Genomic DNA, 19,007 nt, shown 5'->3' with positions numbered 1-19,007 from the left:
CAGATAACAAAGGCAGGAGAAATTATTTTATTTTCAATTTAGTGATTGAAATGTGTCAGTTTTGAGAATTTACATTTGCTGTCTATATTTTGCACTGTTCAGGAAGAAATGCATTTGTTTCTATTTCTCTGGGGTTGTACTGCATGCGGAGTCTTCCATCTTAGGGTTTTGCTTGTATATATTAGTACTTTTAGTTTGTGGTCCTGTTTTTCATATGGGTTGTCTGTGTTCTGCATGTGTGACCAAGGCCAGGTGTTCTGGTAGGGATGAATGTTGAGAAGCATACAGTGTGCTTTGTGTAGTTTAATTTTGTGGTTAACCATTATGTGTTGTTAATAAGATTATGTTGTGTGTGTATATGAAAAATGAATGGAAAAATGGTATAACAATTAGTACTATTATGGGAACAGGGTTTGGGGTGGAGCTTAGGAAGGGTCTGGGGGTGGAGCTTTGGAAGAGCTTATGGGTCCCACAAACAAAAAGCGTTCCGCTGTCTATGCCTTAGATACTGCAGTTCCTTTGGGTGGAGACTGTCTTTCTTGATCAACCAAACTGCAAATTTTGTTTTGGGAAGAATAAAAGCTATGGCAGATGATGTGTTGATACTTCACACAGATTCTTGGCAGATGTTTATAATTCCATTGATTTTTGCTGTTGGAAATCTTGACCCAGTCCTCATGGCATACCTAGCGAGTCGGGCTTTCGGGATTTCTCCAATGAATATGCATGAGCTAGATTACCATATAATGAAGGCAGTACATGCAAATCTAGCTCATGCATATTCATTTGTGGTATTCTGAAAACTAGACTGGCTAGCTGTGTCCTAAGGACTGAGATGAACACCCCTTTCTAGATGTATGGAGATATAAATTAATGAAAATGACTAAGTATGGAGTCTTCAAAGATCTTTTGTAGATCCATTGCTATTCAGGAATGGAGCATTAACCCGTTTTGTATTTTGTGCAGGTCCGTGCCAGTGCTATCGCTCAGGATGCTGACCAGAATTATGATTATGCAAGCAACAGTGTGGTTCTTCATTTAGAGCCCGGGGACGAGGTCTACATTAAATTAGATGGAGGCAAAGCACACGGAGGGAATAACAATAAATACAGCACTTTTTCTGGATTTATCATCTATGCTGACTGATGGAAGATTGCAGAAATAATACTTTTTTCCAGTCTGTGGATTTGCAAGACTTATGTCAGTGAAACATGGATGGCAAAGGATATCCACTGTGGGACATTTTAGCAGTGGGAAAAAAATATACAGTGCTACCTGACTCACCTCTGTACAACTCAGATAACTCTAAGGGCTCGATTCACCCAAATTTGGATGTAGATGTGTATGTTATAAAGACATTTGCAAAAATTGGTAAACAAAAATAAGCACGTCCTATATTATAAATGTGTCCTAGAGGTCCTGTTTTTCTTGCAAAAATCAAATAAAACCCCTTTTGTGCATTTTAGGCTGACCCCTCTCCCTCATATAACAAATTAGAAGTTTCATGCAATATGCAAGAACCTTATTATCCATCGCCAACACCAGCATCTGGATGGAAAAAGCCTTCTGAGTTTGTGCTGTCTCAAATGTTAGAAAAACAAAGAAAATTTTCCCACCCTTCAACTGTTCACAACGTTTCATTTAAAGAGCGCTTATACAACCCAACTCTTCAGGAATAAATCAGGAAAAACAGCGGTGTCATGTATTGTGGGGAACAAAAAACTGTTCAAGAAAATAACAAAAAGAATGTTATTTAAGAGTTAGGAAAAAGTTCCATATGGGTTGCAGACAAAAAAGAGGGTTTTTTTCCTTTTACAGAAATCAACAATGGGAAGTCTGCACTGTGGTGCGCACAATGAAAGTGTATTGTCAAGAGGCCAAACATGTGCTCAGTTTTGGTATACTAGACACTAATACGGTGCCCTTCTCAGCTAGCTGCTGAGGGGTAGGAATGATCATAAATAGCCATATAATCTACTTATTGAATGGTCATTTATATTTCTCCATGCTAAGACAATGTTCCCTTGGTGCATGGGCATCGGAACAGTAGCCATGGACGCCCCAAAAATTGGCGGTTGGAGGTCAGAAGAGATGGCTCTCCCGCCTCCCCCACCCACCTCCTTCCTGATCTCTCTCATTTTAAAACTTCGGGCAGTGGCAATGAGTGAGCCAGTGCCGTTGGTGTGCCCCGGAAGTCTTCATTCTGCAGCATCCGGTCTCTGCAGAATGAAGACTTCTGGAGCACGCCAATGGCAGCAGGCTCACTCGTTGCCAATAGAGAGTTGCAGGGTACAGAAATCCCACCCATTCCCACCCGTCCCAGCCAGGATCCTCTCCGTCCACACCCGTCCCCGCCAGGATCATCTCCGTCCCCACCCATCCCCGCAAGGAATTACCTCCATCCCCGCCCGTCCCCACAAAAAGCAGCAATTACTTCTGACAGGATCATCAATTCCACAGTTTCTTTTGCTGTTTTCCTTGTGGAATCTCTTTGGTGGAACCCTTTTTTTGTTTTCTGTTCAGGTAATTAACTTATAAACCCCCTCTTTTACTAAGGCTGACGTATCCATTATATGGATGAACCCTGCTTCCAAAGCCTTCCATCCCCGTGGGAGTCCCGTTGACTAGAGGGGGGTCCCCGTGGGAGTCCCGTGGGTTATGGGGGATTCCCGCGGGACCCCCACAGGACCCACAGGATTCCCGCGATCCCCGTTCCCATGCAGACCTCTAGTTGCCACTGCCCGAAGATCTAAAATGAGAGCGGCTAGAGAGAAGGTGGGTGGGGGAGCTGGAAGCAGGAGAGAGAGGTGTAGGTAAGAGATTTTGCCCCCACCCCCACCCCTACCCAAACAAAAGCGTTCTGCTGCCTATGCCTTGGTGAATTACAAATAAAAATTTAAAACAAGAAGTGAAAAAAATGCATCACTTATGGCTCCTTTTACGAAGGTGCGCTAGCGTTTTTATCGCATGCTGGCTGAAAATCTACCGCCTGCTCAAAAGGAGGCGATAACGGCTAGCGCGTGTGGCAATTTAGTGCGCGCTATTCTGCGCGTTAAGCCCCTAGCGCACCTTCGTAAAAGGAACCCTTAAAGTACTAATTTCACACTTCTTTCTGAGCACTACACACAAGTGCTCACTCTCCTCCTCACTTACCTGTTTGGAAGATCATTATTATTAACCTTATTCTTCCACAAGGGGCTTTCAAGTTGGGACAGATTCAGTTAACGGCATCTAAATTTAGGAACCAGGAAAACTTTGCATTAAATGTTCTTCTATAAAGGGCACACCAGGCTGAGCATGCTTTAAAGCAGTGTCTCTCAAACTTTTTTTAGATCAGGCACATTAAACGGAGCAAATGTTTATGGCGGCACTGTATAACTGAAATTATAAAATTGCAAAACCAATAAAAAATTAAATTGTAACAACAGTGAAACTAAAGTAGATAGAATAGAATTGCTAATCAATGCAATGGATGTGCTTGTTTTTGAGTATAAATTAACTCAAAACACGGCTCGATAGTCGACCAGCAAAAACACATTTCATTATCTATCATCTGCAGTCATTCTCTTTTTTTCAATTTAATTTCTGTCAGAGCTGAAAATCTAAGTTCACAAAGATAAGAAAGTCCAGACGGTAACAACGTCTTGATTGCTTTGTTGCTCAAGTTTAAGATGACTACTGCATAAAAAAAAAAACCTAAAATTACTTGCAGTTAGTTTTCAAGGACCAATCGCGTCAAAGAATGATGCTTGTCTAGGCGGTTGTATCCTTATGCACACAGACACTCATAACTTTGACATATAACTTTGCGTATGCGACATACATGTCATCTATTCTAGTGTACACTTATGAAGGAAATTTATGAAAATGAAGTAAAATTCTGGAGTCTCTTGTGGCACACCACTGTGCCGGGCCACACATTTTGAGAGACACTGCTTTAAAGAATAGTACTTAGTGCAGATTCCCTCACCCAACTTTGGCATGAGGACCTCCACCAGCTTAATCCCGGTGTAAATCCTGGCATGCAGCTGGGTGTGTAACCTCAGTATTCTGTAACACTATGTCCAAACATTTGGAACACTCCTGGCCCATCCATGCCCCTCACATGGCCACACCCCCTTTCAGGTTGCACTAAAGGTACTTTGGGCATGCAACATTATCGAGCACTATATAGGCAGATGCACGCAGAAATCTAAATGAATGCCACTTAAGTGCCATTTAACTCCAATTACGCTCAATAATTGGTTGTTGACACTCAATTGACTAAATAGTTTATGTGCATTTGGGCTCCATGCCCATATTTAGGTGACCTACTATATATAGAATCTGGGGTTTAGTGTGCAGGCATTATCATAGGACACAGGAAACCTGAGCAACACATTCATCACTGGTGGGGTATGTTTATGATGTAAAAGATGTCTGTGAGTTATACATCACCCTGCAGCCTGAGCCATTTGAGAAATGACTATATGTGCTCGAAGTAATGCTACCTAGTGATCTAAGTACTTCTGTTTGGTAGGATGATATTTCAGTACTGTATGTATTTTTTTAAAACTTAGATGAGAGATATATGTATAAAAAGGCTCGGCATGTGGAAAGTGTTTGGAATACAAGTGAACGTGTAAGATGTGATTAGAGTTACCAGATTTGCCGATGGAAAAACCTGGATGCATGGCCCCACCCCGTTCTGCCTCCAGTCCCAACCCCCAAAATCACCTCTCCTTTTCTCTTGATATCCAGGCCGCGCTTGGAGGGCTTCCAGCATGCGGAGATGCATATGACATCATCCGCACATGCTTGTTGGATGCCCTCCAGACACGGCCGTTGCTCAGGGCTTTCCAAAACCCGGTTCAAAATGCCTGATTTTGGAAAGTCCATCTGAGAACCTGGAAAGCCCTCTAAAAAGAGGACATGTCCGTGTTTTCCCGGACATCTGGTAACCCTAGATGTGATCAAATGAGTGGTACATGGTAGGATACATGCTACATAGGTTAATGTAGACATTAGAGAAGACCAAAACACTCCTTAGAAAAATTCCTGTCATGAAAAGTGGCCTTGACCCTTTAAATGTGATTTTTGTATGGGATACCACACATGGTGAAGATGACCAACAAGAACAATGGGACGTCAGAGGCGATATAATCACTTTCATGTTGAACTGTCATCAAACTCGACACGGCTGTGTTTTGGCCTCTAAGTCTCCATCAAGAGTCTTGGACAAAAGAAAGGATGGTTTAATTGAAGACTGAGTAACTACATAAAAACACGCAAATTGTTCACACTGTAACTGGAGTTTGGGTTGTCTCAGGTTGGAAGCACATCATACATTTAACCTCAGATGATTCAAACTCCAGTTACAGTGTGAACAGTTTGCATGCAATTAAATGCCGGGTGACTACTTTGGTTGTAATATGAACTATTTGGTATTGTTTTTATGTAGTTACTCAGTCTTCATATAAAACATCCTTTCCTTTGTCCAAAACTTCTGATGCAGTCCTAGAGTTACTCTTCTGATTGTTTCCCCAAAACCAAGCAAGCTTTGAAGTAGTAAAATCCCTTCTATTGGGAATGGTTTATCCTAGACCAGCAGTTCTCAACTCAGTTCTCTGGACATCCGCAATTAATATGCATGAGGTAAATTTGCATGCACTACCTCCATCCTATGCAAATCTATCTCATGAATATTTGATGTGGGTATCCTGAAAACCAGACTGGCTAGGTGTGTCCTGAGGATTGGGTTGAGACCACTGTCCTATATTAATTAGTGTCATTGTTGGAGTAAATATATTCAGTCTGACATCTGCCTGAAGCAAATGAAAGATGTTCAGGTGTTTGGGTAAATGGGTGCTTGTGGGATAGCCTATGGGCAGAAGGAGGGCATCAGGGGAGTGTCTAGGGTAGGTCCCGCTTCCACGTTTGAAATCTCTTTTCGAGCAACATGGTCCGGTATCTGCTGTTAGAACCACCCCTAACTTAGACTACAGGCTAGTTTCTTCTTTCAGAAGTCGAAATGATTTTGGGTGAATCGAACCCTAGATAAAATTTTGAAATTAAAACAGATGTTCTATCTTCCGCCGCCAAAGCAAATATCCTCTATTGTTACGTGTCTAAATGGATTACGTGCTGTATAGCTCAGTTTTTACAGAAAATTTATTCTTTCAGTGTGCTACACGTTGATGTATTCCTGCTGCTCTCCCTGGGCCTTGGCTTTGATTTTTGTGAGCTGTCTGCTAATTATGATACTTTAAGTGCACTCATAGTATGGTAAAGAGCAGCTGTACATAGGTGCAGTAACTAGCACAAGCTGTCTCCCTCCAAAGAAACTGCCTCTTTTTATTGTTACCTTCATGCTGAAAGTAAAATAATTATAGTTTTTAAAAGTATGACATAATTTTACCAGAAAAGGATTTGTTGGAATGAAAAAAATGTTATTAATCTCAGAATAGATATAATGGTTCCTTTGGTTCGGACAAAACAGATATACAGCAACTTTTAGAGCAGCCATCAAACTATAAAATTAGGGGGTCCTTTTACTAAGGTGCACATGCCGATTTAGCGTGGGCTAAACGCTAACGTGTCCGTAGAATAATAGTGGGCGCGTTAGCATTTAGCGCACGTTAATATAAAAGGCCTCCTAGATGTTTTAAATCCAATAATTAGTGAAATTGAGAAAGCCTTCATTTCTCTCGCTGGATTTTACTAAACAGCGCTAGAGGTTTTTAGTGCGGGCCGGCGAGGTAAGTGCTTTGGAGCATTTATCTCGCTCACCTGCACTAAAAACCTATAGCACCATTTAGTAAAAGGAGCCCTATGTTTTTTTTCTTGGGTTTTTTTTTTCCAAAGGAACTTTCCTGTCACACAAGAAACATTATTACACTATATAGAAATTGTTTTCTATTCACTTCTTGTCATTCAGCATCTTGTTTTCATATCTTAGGCTTTCCAAATATATATGAAAAAAAAAATTGATTTCAAGTTCATTAATGCATTCTTTTTGTACTGTAACAACTTAAAAAGGAAAAGATTTAAAATCTGCTCATAAATCTTTGCAGTCTTTATTAATGTTAGCTTTGACATCTTGCCACAAAATCTTTATGTGTTAGGATGTGATACTATTGTGTATCAGTGAGTGACTCAAGATGCTGGTTTTCTAGGTATGAAGTAAAGTGAAGAGCTTTCCCCCCCCCCCCCCCTCTTTTACAAAACCATAGAGCAAGGGTAGGGAACTCCGGTCCTCGAGAGCCATATTCCAGTCGGGTTTTCAGGATTTCCCCAATGAATATGCATTGGAAGCAGTGCATACAAATAGATCTCATGCATATTCATTGGGAAAATCCTGAAAACCCGACTGGAATACGGTTCTCTAGGACCGGAGTTCCCTACCCCTGCCATAGAGTGCTTTTTAGTACCATCCACAACGGTAATTGAATTCTATGAGTATTGGAGCTGTTACCGCTGCGGCTGGTGCTAAAAACTGTGCTGTGGTTTTGTAAAAGGGGGGGGGGGGGGGGGGTTAGTCATTTTGGCACAGATTCTATAAATGATGCCAGAGGTTAGGCACCTAGATTGGCGCACCTAGCTGATCTAGGCGCCTAGCTTAATGTTTTTAATTGTCTTAATTAGCACTCATAATTGAAAGCATCATTAAAAACCAATTTTTAAAAAACATTACAAAATTAATTAGCCAATAGGTGCCTAACTGGGTAGGTACCTACCACTTTGAGTTAGGCGTCTAAATCAAGGTGCCTACCGGCAAGTAGGCATAGTTAGTCGCAGATTCAGGCAGAATTTGGGTGTGGATTGACTTAGGCGCACTCATTTAGGCCTAAATGGCAGTATGCCTAGCAGATGATTGACATCCACGTTGAACACACGTAGGAGTTAGACACCCTTTATAGAATAAAGGCCCTTCTGAGCAAAATCTTACTTGTACAAATCTATTTTTTAATTCAGTAGGAATTTTGGTCTTCAGGAAGCAAACTGCAGTTAAATATAAGGTTTTTCGATATATAGTTACTGTCCTAAAATAATTCACAAGGTCCCAAATAGAGAATGACACGGTGACAAAATTCATCACCGTTCCCGTCCCCGCGGATAACCGCGGGAAATAATCTCATGTCATTTTCTAGTGTCTATTTCGACCTCGGTCCTTCTACACCAGCATTCTTCAAAGCAAAGTTTGAGTAGTTGTGCCCAATTATACTCTGATTTTTTCCTCTCTCCTTAAAGAATGACATGAAGATGGTTTCCCGCGGTTATCCGCGGGGACGGGGACGGTGATGAATTTTGTCACCGTGTCATTCTCTAGTCCCAAATGCAAATAGTTGGAGCATGCAGGAGACAGACCCTCAGCTGTGCCTTCCGGCCCACAAACAACTATTCAACCATCTTGGTATGTGGCTTTTATTCAACAGCCAGTACCTTCACTATATTTATCACTTGAGGAGCAACTCTGGCTATGGGGTTACAATTAGTTTTAATACAATAGAAAGAAAAATGCATTTTAATTTTTTTTTCCTCTGGAAAATCACAGACGCTGGTTTGTGTCCCCTCTTTTCTTTTACATCATTCCATATTCAGTTTATGAGAGCTTTTAAGCATACACAGCCTAATTCTATAAAAGGTGCTAAAAATTGCACACACTGCTTAATTGAATAAAGAGCCAATTAGTGCCGTTAATTGGAATCTTAAGAAGCAATTGCCGCTCATTGGAATTATTTAAAATTTATGTATGGATATTTTTTAGATGCAGGATCTGCGCATAGATTTTACGTGCAGTTCCAAAAAGGGAGCTTGGCCATGGGAGGGTCATGGGTGGATTAGGGGCATTCCAGTAATTTACATGCGCAATTTAGAATAATTGCCTAATTTATCCCCCTTTTACAAAAGCGTAGCGCAGTTTCTAGCACTGGCCATGGCGGTAACAGCTCCGACGCTCATAGGAATTCTATGAGCTTTGGAGCTGTTACCACTGCGGCCGGCACTAAAAACTGCGCTACGCTGTAGTAAAGGGGAGGGGGGTTTAGGCATGATTTACACCACATTTCAGATGGTATAAATGGATGTGTTTAAAGTATGACATGGTTTCCAGTACCAAATGCTATTCTAGATACGACAACTAACTTTGAGCGCCATTTATAGAATGGCACTAAGGGCTTTTTTTTTCAGTGCCAGTTTTGTAGGTACCATTTATAGAATCTAATCCACAGTACCATGATGACTAAAGAAAAAAATAAAAGGTAAATGAAAAAAAGAATAAAATAGATGAGCAGTGAGGAGGCTGTCTAAGTTTCTAATGGGGGTGGAGGAGGCTTCTACCTCTAAGAGACCAACTCTTCCTCTCTGAGGCACATTAGAGGATGTTTATGTGAGGCTGAAAGCCAAAGGCGAAAAGGATAATCAGGATGCCTCACAAAGTAGGCAGCATTCAGAACAAACCCCAGGGAGCATGTACATGCACACTTTTGTGAGATATTAGCTCTTTGGAGGGGTCTAGGATGATTTCAGTATGATGAACTGGCCGCAATGAATCCGATTTCTTTGGGGGAACGATGCCTTCCACACCCCCTCGTGTCATCCCCCTCGTGTCGTCCCCCTCGCAGCAGGCCTCAGGGTGAGGCTGGGAAGCAGGCAAGGAGCCTGGGCCCTGGGTGGAGAAGCAGCTGCATCGCATCCTTGCTGGTGGAGAGCCCAGGTACTGGGGAAGGGGCTGGGGCATCTCTGCGGAAGTGGCTGCTGCAAAGTCCAGTAAGAGAGGAAATTTAATTGCAGACAGAGAGTAATGATTACAGCAAGAAGTATGAACAAGAAATGTAAAGGCAGGATGCAAAGAAGACAAAAAATATACAATGTAGTTAAGAAGGAGAGAGGCAAACAACATGGCCGACACTATTCAGAGAACCTAGAATGGAGGACCACACCCAAAGTGTAAAAACACACCGCTATCATCACAGATCATATAAGATGGAAAGTAGAAGCACGTCTGTTGGAAAAGTCAGACCTATGGATTCACATAGACAAGACATGAATGAGGCATTTCATTTTGGAAATGCACTGGCCAGTGCACTTTGAAACTGATCCTCCGTTTAAATTTGCAGGCATTTGTGTTTCCTACCAAGAGTTGTGCTCTTTAGTAATTATAAAAATGCAGTAGAAAAGGCACTTTAGGTGGCAGCAGCTAACCTTTGGCCTCCAGGTGTGCTCATTTGTTTACACAGTGCACACTATGGTTATCTCCATGAATATTAACGTGCTTCTTTGTTCAGAGCATTGATAATACATGGAATAGAGGACAGTGTAGGCTAGAAGGCACCAGGCCAGCCAATATGTATACAGTAATGACAGTGCTGCAGGAGGTAGGGTGCTTGTAGGGGTGTGGTATATAAATAACGTGTATATATATAAATAGCCTGTCCCGTTGTCCCCAAGCACAGCTTCGGGATGCCAAAATGTCCCATTTTCATGGGCCCGCTGAGGAAACAAGTACCGTGAGAACTGACGGCAGTCATTCAATGAGCAGCGTAGGACCAGGCAGGCATGCGAAAAGCTCACGTCTGCCTTGTGTGCCACTCTGCCGCTGCCGGAAGGCATCAGGACCGGAGGCAGCCGTCAGGATTTTAAAAAGGTACTGGGGGGGGGGGGGGTAGGGGGTCCTGTGCCATTTTGAGGAAAAAATGGTCACGTTATATATAGAGGTATTGTAGAACCCTCTCAAAATGGCCTGACTGCTACAGAGAAAACCAAAAAAACTCTGTGGAGTGACGATGTTCCCAAATGGACTTTATTTGAAAGTATCAAAGTTTCAAAGGTATACTAAAATCATCCACATAAAATAATTCCATCCACATAAAAGTAAATCATCCACATAAGAGCCTTAAAGGACCTAGTCTGCTAGGGATACAGGACCCAACACGGTCCACGTTTCGACAAAAAGTCTTCTTCAGGGGTCCCTGGGGGTCCTATAAAGGTGAGTACGTGGGAAACAATTGTGTGGTGAACCGGAAGTGAGACACTGCTTGCATTTGCAATGGAAAGCTTTTTTTTGAACCGGAAGTGAGACACTGCTTGCATTCAGGGACCCCTGAAGAAGACTTTTTGTCGAAACGCGGACCGTGTTGGGTCCCGTATCCCTAGCGGACTAGGTCCTTTAAGGCTGTTATGTGGATGATTTACTTTTATGTGGATGGAATTATTTTATGTAGATGATTTTAGTGTACCTTTGGAACTTTGATACTTTCAAATAAAGTCCATTTGGGAACATCGTCACTCCACAGAGTTTTTTTGGTTTTCTCTGGATTTTCTTCTTTGTGGATATTTTGCGGTCAATTCCTTTTGTTTTTTGCTGACTGCTACAGGGCAGTGTAGGTAAGGCAAAGAGAGAATTTCTGAGTGTGACGGATGATGCACCCCTAGCCTTATAGGCCTGTATGAAATTGTCAGGCTATGACAATAATGCAGGGATTGGAACTTGTATGATATGAATAAAGAAAAGTGATGGGCGCCCTGTGAATACTGTCTCTTCTTGAGGAACGCATAATACAGAAACACGTGTTTTGTTTCTTATTTGGGTAATTAAGCACTGGGCAGTTGGCTTTCTGAAGAAAGTAGACTTTTTTTTGACATATGTGGGAAAGTCATGATTTTCTCAACTGATTCTTACAGAGTTGGGATGGATTCATGTTTCAGACTATATTAAAGCAAAGCAGTCAGAGGCAGAAGCGCAATGACTGCTTGACTACATACAAGATAATTTCTCATCTTTTCTCTATAGGGGACCAACTTTGCCAGAGCCATGTTGTATGTCCGATAAGGGACAATGAGGCATGAGCATAAGGAAATGAGGCAGCTAATATGTTCCCGGCTTTGAAGGGGGGTGTGTGTGTGTGGGGGGGGGGGGGGAGAGTGGCATTAAATGATTCATTATCATTTACTTTTGCCCTGCAAGGCAGACACTGCTCTAGCCTGAAATTGCAAATATTTTTGATTTACCAACCTGCCCCAATAATTATTTGTCTCAGCTCTCTTTCCAGTAACAAAATGGGTGAATCAACCTTCAAGTGCATAATATTATCTGTATATTAGAAAACCTGCTGCTGCAAAGAAAAGACATTTTAAAATATTCCTCTGAGTCTGCTCTCAGAGGGATATAGGAACATACAAAGTATATAGGAACTTAAAGCATATATAGCACCCCACTTGTTTAATTCCTTGTTCACAGTACTCCCAAACCATGAAAAGCAAAGTCAGCCCTTAGCTTCATGCCTGGTTTTGCAGCAAGAGCAGTGGGATATTTGTAGCATATTTCATTCATTCCTACTGGACAATTCAGTAAGGATATAATTGTTTTTCAGGTACAGGCAGTCCCCGGGTTAAGAACCAGTTACGTTTTTGGGTTTGTTTATTTTTAATCTTTATTGAGTTTCTAAAGCTAACAAAATTGCAATACAATATCTATACAAATAATAGTAATCATATATGCACTTATAATCAATCAGAATCCATACAATATTAAAAAACCCCACCCAACCAACATTTTCATAAGGGAATAGAACCATACAAAAGAAATACCCCCCTCCCGCCCTCCCTCCCCCTGGGTGTGTGTGTATTATACCAACAGAAATAAAGGAAAAGACAACTAGAATGAATCCATAAAAGACATCAATAGGCCCCAAATTAACTTGAATCTCTTAGTATGCCCCAGCATATCCACATTCATCTTTTCATACCTATAACTTAAATATAAATTTGCCCACCAAAAAGTAAAGTTAAAGCAATTCCAGTTCTTCCAAGTTACGTTTTTAAAGCTGTTCTTAAGTCAGAATTGTATGTAACTCAGAACTTATTCATTTGAAGGTTCTTCCTGCTTACCTCTGCTCCCAGCTGACAAAAAGGTCAACAGTCCCTATCAGTGTTCCCTCTAAGGTACAGCATGCACAACCACACACTTTTCTTAATGTGGCCCTGCACCATTCCTGAATCTGCTGCAGGAGAATTGCAGGAAATACTGCTCAGTGAAAACAAATGAAGCCACGACCGTGCTCTTAAGTATGAGTTGTACTTAAGTCGGGCATCTGTAACTCGGGGACTGCCTGTATAGTCTTTTTACAGTTGCATTTTTATATATTTTTAGTTTAAGAGTACGTTCATCTATTGCACAGCAGGATAAAGAAAGGTTTCACAATACATTCTTATTAGAGCAATATTTACATTAAGAAGGGAGGTGCTCTCGTCAATCATTTTCTGCTGATTCTGGGCTTCCTTCAGAGTGATTTTCCACATTTGCTGAGTGTGCTTCTTACCTAATAATTTGATCTCTGAACGATGCAATACAGTTAAACAATTTTAGTTTTATGGCAGTACATACGGTACCATGGACAAAAATACAGAAGATTTCACTGCACCAAAATTATATTCTTCAGTGTGTTCTTTCTACTTCTCTCTCAGCAGGTTTCTGTGATCAGCCGTCACCCCCATTTCGAAGTGTTTCAGTCTTAATCTTCTGATGCAGTTTGTGCCTCCAGTGCTTTTTGTGTGTGTGTCTGGCATTCATACATTTTCTTCTGCAGCACTATGCTTTTTGACATCACTGGATATCTCCTATCAAATGACCGAACTGGCTGCCTCCCCGTCTCCATGCCTCTGCTCATTTACTCCTTGCTGTACTGGCTAAAAGGGAAAGCATCAAGCGATCAATTTATAATTTGTGGGGCCTTTAATTTTAGAGCAAATTATTGTACATACCAGTGGGCACGATCGTAACACAAATCCACAGCTCAATTACAGTACCAGCTGGGTTTGTTGTACAGTATAATACGTTTTACTGTGATACTTAAAAAAACACCAAATCTGCCTAATGTTTAGCTTTGTGGAAAAGTGCAGTAAATTGCCACTTCAAAATAATTGTATTATCCTCCCTCAAATCCCATCTTATAATATTTGTTACTATGGTACATCCTGGTATAAATAAATATTCCCAGTGCAGCTGTTGTATCCTAGTTTATTTCTCTCAGAAAACCTGAATTGTTATCCATGGTGAATCTATTAAATCAGTTGCATGGTTAGACAGGGCTTCTCCACCTCACAGCAGTCACTGTGTGTCTGTATCCTGTAGAAATCAGAAGAACTACAAGGAATTGAAGAGGTTAAAATAAAGCACACTTTTATTAAAATTTGCCTGATGTGGTCATGTTTCGTCAAAAGCAGGCTGCTTCAGGGGCAGCAACTAAAGGGGAATTTGAAATCACACTTAGAAACAGAGATATACAAAGGCAGATAAAGACCACATGGCCTATCTAGTCTGCTTATCCATGCTATCTACTATCCTTTCCTCTCCCTTAGAGATCCAATGGACTTGTCCCAAGCTTTCTTGAATTCAGATACACTTTGTGTCTCCACCACCTTCACTGGGAGACTGTTCCAAGCATTCACCACCCTTTCTGTGAAAAAGTATTTTTTGAGGCTACTTCTAAGTAGGGTTATCACATGGCTCTAGAAAAAGGAGGATGGATTGAGACATCCAGGTTTTACTTCCACTGCAAGCAATGGAAGTAAAGAGGATAGATAGAGACATCTGGGTTTTATTTCCATTGAAAACAATGGAAGTAAAACCCGGATGTCTCAATCCGTCCTCCTTTTTCTGGAGCCATATGGTAACCCTACTTCTGAGTCTATGCCCCCTTGTTGCAGAGATTAATTTCAATTGAAAGAGGCTTGCCTCTTAGCCACACAGGTATTTAAGCATCTCTTCATTTTTTTCCTCTCCTACCTTTCCTCCAAAGTATACATATTGAGATCTTTAAATCTGTCCTTAAACACTTTTTGTTGAAGACTACTGACCATTTTAATAGCACTTCCTCTTAGTGAAGGCAAAGAATGCTGGCACCAGCTACGGGACTCCTTCCAAAGAATATTCAAATTCCCCTTTAGTCGCTGCCCCTGAAGCATCCTGCCATTGGTAAAACACAGCCACATCCAGCCAGGTGTGCTTTGTTTTAACCTCTTTGATCCACTGTTGTTCTTGATACTATTCTGTGGACCACGACTGCCTCACTAGTGTTGTTATCCTGTAGAAATCAGTCAGCTCACACAAAAATCTTAGGGCCCGATATTCAAAAGGGTTAAACTATGCTGAGTGGGCTGGTTGCCAATTTTCAGCAGTACTTAACCGGATAGTGATGTTAGTGCTTTAACTGCCCATTCAAAAGCGGACAGTGGAGGGGCGATCCAAGGGTGGAGTCAAGTAGGAGCTGTATTCATTTTTTTGTGCACATATAGCTAAGTGATCAAATAGGACTGTGCAAAAGGCTGTTGTATTATTGGTCACTTACGCTGAGTTTTACTAAATGGCGGTAGAAGTTTCTACCGTGAGCCAGCAAGTTAAATGCTTTGACACTCATAGAAATCCTATGAGCGTTGGACCATTTAACTTAACAACTCGCGGCAGAAACCTCTACTGCCGTTTAGTTATGTTGATGCGGGTGTGAATATTTATTCATATATATATATATATTTTTAATGTATTCTGCTTAAAACCTAAGCAGAATATTGGCTGATACCCACATAAATTCTAGGTCACTTCTGCTGGGTCACAGATCTGATTCACCCCAATCTCCTTGATGTCCTCGCTGATCCTCCCCCAACTTAATACCCCCTATTCAATCACCCCCGACTCGGCACTCCTGTTCCAATGTCTTCAGCTCAGCACCCACATTCTGATGTTTCTCCAACTTTGGCCTCCCAATGTGATAACCCCAACTCAGCACCCCACCTACTTCCTGATCCCGAGAACACCCAGGACTTTCAAGGGGGCTATCATTGGTAGTATAGTAGGAATGGGAAGGAGATGATCCCTTCCAATTGTCATGAACATGGAAAATAAACCCTGGACATCCAGCAACCATTATAGTGCACTAATTAGTTACATTCCCTTTCCCCATCTAGTTCCAGGTGCTTGCTGACCCCTGGCAGTAGTACCTCAAGACCATTACCAGAGTCAGCAGGTACCATTCAGCATTCAGACAGAGTAGGAGCAGGAGGGGGACTGCCCCTGCTTCTTCCCCCTAGTCAATCAGAGGTGACCCCGGGGGTTGGAGCAGTTAGGAGGAGAATCGGATAAAGAAAAGTGATGTGAATTCTGTCTCTTCATGAAGAACACATAATATAGAAACACATGTTGATTTGGAGTGGAACAGATTGAGGGAGTTGCTGATTTGGGTGCATATCATAATGGGGGGCTAAGGAAGCGGACTGGAACTGGGACAGGTGGGTGGGGGGCTTTGGAGGTCTAGACAGATCCTCTTATGTGGATCCTGGCCAATATTCAGCTGGGACTCACATAAGTGTCTTATATGGATCCCAGCTGGGGTCTGCATACTGTACAGTATATGCTGGCAGCCAGAACATTCCTGTTCATGTCCAGATGAATGCAGATGCTCAGACACAGCTTGATATTGAATATCTGGATTTAATTTAGCCAGTGACGGTCAGTGCTTAAAGAATGCTTCCATCTGCCAGCTGAATATTGACTAGTTAAGATTCTGACTCAAGTCTTTCCAACTGGTACATTGTTTACACAGGTAGGGTTACCATATGGCTCCAGAAAAAAAGGAGGATGGATTGAGACATCCGGGTTTTACTTCCATTGAAAGCAGTGAAAGTAAACCACAGATGTCTCAATCTGTTCTCCTTTTACTGGAGCCATATGGTAACCCTAGGTGTATGTCTTTCTATCTATCTAAAAACACTTGAAAAGATGGAGATAGCTTATCTGCGTGGCTGACCATCTTTTCCTTCTTAGAGGAAAATACATTTCTATGTAAAGGTCTGAACTGTAACTAATGCCCTCTTTTACTAAGGTGCGGTAATCGATTATCACGCGCTAAACGCTAACGCATGCATGTTAGTCTATGGACGCGTTGGCATTTGGCGCACGCTAATTCGATTAGCACGCGCTAATTGATTAGCATATCTTAGTAAAAGAGGGGGTTCGTGTTTTGGGTAGGATCCGGGGTAAATATTTGAGTCATTTTTACACACGTGAAGCGACATAATATATTCATGGCCTCATCAATTTCTGACTGGTGTTAAAGCATGCACTTTATTATGAGTGCATGCATTGCTGGAGGTGTGTACAGAGGTAGAGTCTGGACAGCGTGCACAATAATCTACAGACATACGTTATACCTAACCAGGGCAGGGCCGACACCTAAAATGTGACTGTGATTTTTGCCACTTACGCTATATTGTATAAAGGCAAAATGGGCTTTATTATAAATGTAACAATTCATTAAATAGCATTATGTACTGTAGTATATTTTGATTATTATTTCTGTCTATTTATAAGTGCTGGCAGATTGTGCCTTTTTCATCTTCATGTAAGCATGGCGCCCCCTGATGGTTCCTCCAATTATACCCCTTTAACACTGGCTCTGTGCAAAATTGTTACACACATCTCACCCATCTTTTCTTTTTCACTATATAAGGGGAAATTTAACAGAAAATAACATTTTTTTACTACAAATGCTACTGGCGCTGTATAAAATCAGTTTTATTGATATTCAATATCTCAAGTCAATCTCTTCCCCTCATCTATCCAAAAACAAAATAGAATGAGATTCTCCATATGACAGATAAATCAGGTTTTCTGGAGAGCTGTACTTTTCTCCCTCTGAAAAATATCTTCCAAGCCTGATCTGTCTAAATTGTGAGGGTTTGTTTTTTTTCCCAGAAACTGCTGAAAATCCTCTTCTTTATAAACATTAATTAAAGAACAGCAGGATAATTACAAGCATCATCAGTATTACAAGGAACATTAAATTGCTCCGGAGGGGGGTCATTTAATTGGAAACACTTTAAATTTGCCTCCAGAAGTGCAGAGTTCTTCATGCATGTAGTTGATGCGCCTTCAAAAATCAGAACGGCTAAAAATATCTAAATAAAAACATTTCTTCATCTACCCTTCAGGATCATATTTCATGTTTGGAAACAATTATGATGTGGTTTTCTTTTGGCTGAGATGTTCAATTAAAATTAAAATCTCCCATAGGATCTGATGCCTACTGAAGGTCAGACATAGAAATATGGTATGACCTCGTGTTCTAATGAAAATTTAAAACAAAACATTACAAGCCCCAGGGAGAAGAATCTACAAATATTGCTGCTGAGTAATTGTGCTGCTGAGTAATTGTGTTCCACATGGCCAATGCACAAAAGAAAAGTAGCAAGAGAAAAGTCAAAATTTTTTCCCTAAGCTCTCCGAGCAAGATTCATAGTCGCGTCTACTTGAAAGTCAACCATCGTTTTGGGTTTTCCACCAAGATCTTGTCAACTGCATCCTGGGATATACCTCTGAGCAACATCTTAGGAACAATGTTTTTGAGGATATGTGAATACCCATGACCTCCATATTTTACCAGACGATTCTTTGTGTGTATGTCATGAGCAATGACAATTTGGCCTTCATAGCCTTGATCAACCAGAGTCCGCAGACTGCAAAACAAATACAAAAGTACATCATTTAAATTCTAGCACAGACAGAGCAAGCCTGATTTATATCCTGCTTCACATTAGAAACTCTTGATCTTTAAAGACACACTACTTACTATACATTCAAATTCTTTCAAAATCAAAGATTGCTCTTACATCGTCAAGTTACCCTTTATAATTTTCAAGTATTTTAAGATAGTACTGTCAAAAATACAGCATGAATAATAAAAACTAGCATTCATGGTCAATTCCACTGGCACTCAAAAGGGCTAGTTCTTCACACAACCCCCCCCCCAAAAAAAAAATTTAAAAAAAAATTCATTGACATTTGCACTTGTTAGCTAAGAAGTCCAAATTCTATGGCATTCTGAGATACCAGAGTTCAAGACAGCTTGCCATTCCTAGCCTGTATTTAACAAAATTGTCCATTTGAAAGAGAAAAATACTGTACAACTGCTGCCTTCATATGTAGATATCATAGATGGGGCACCTAATGGGAGTGTGTGGTGCAGTGGTTAGAGCTA

At 41.1% G+C, this 19,007-nt stretch overlaps 2 protein-coding genes across 6 annotated transcripts in view; one reads left to right on the top strand and one right to left on the bottom strand.

The window, feature by feature from the left end:
- The window catches only part of C1QL3 (complement C1q like 3), a 71,135-nt gene extending 68,741 nt beyond the window's left edge, over positions 1 to 2,394 (top strand). For both annotated transcript variants that reach the window (XM_033931271.1, XM_033931272.1), the window contains exon 2: positions 967 to 2,394. In XM_033931271.1, the coding sequence (XP_033787162.1) occupies positions 967 to 1,146 (180 nt within the window). In that variant the 3' untranslated portion in view covers positions 1,147 to 2,394. The remainder of the gene's footprint in view (positions 1 to 966) is intronic.
- Positions 2,395 to 17,528: 15,134 nt separating this feature from the next.
- The window catches only part of PTER (phosphotriesterase related), a 118,435-nt gene continuing 116,956 nt past the window's right edge, over positions 17,529 to 19,007 (bottom strand). For all 4 annotated transcript variants that reach the window (XM_033931267.1, XM_033931268.1, XM_033931270.1 and 1 more), the window contains exon 5: positions 17,529 to 18,486. In XM_033931267.1, coding sequence (XP_033787158.1) covers positions 18,276 to 18,486 — 211 coding nt within the window. In that variant the 3' untranslated portion in view covers positions 17,529 to 18,275. The remainder of the gene's footprint in view (positions 18,487 to 19,007) is intronic.

This window comes from Geotrypetes seraphini, chromosome 2 (assembly GCF_902459505.1).
Source record: "Geotrypetes seraphini chromosome 2, aGeoSer1.1, whole genome shotgun sequence".
NCBI classification, from domain to species: domain Eukaryota; kingdom Metazoa; phylum Chordata; class Amphibia; order Gymnophiona; family Dermophiidae; genus Geotrypetes; species Geotrypetes seraphini.
This window is presented reverse-complemented; position numbering and strand designations above follow the sequence as displayed.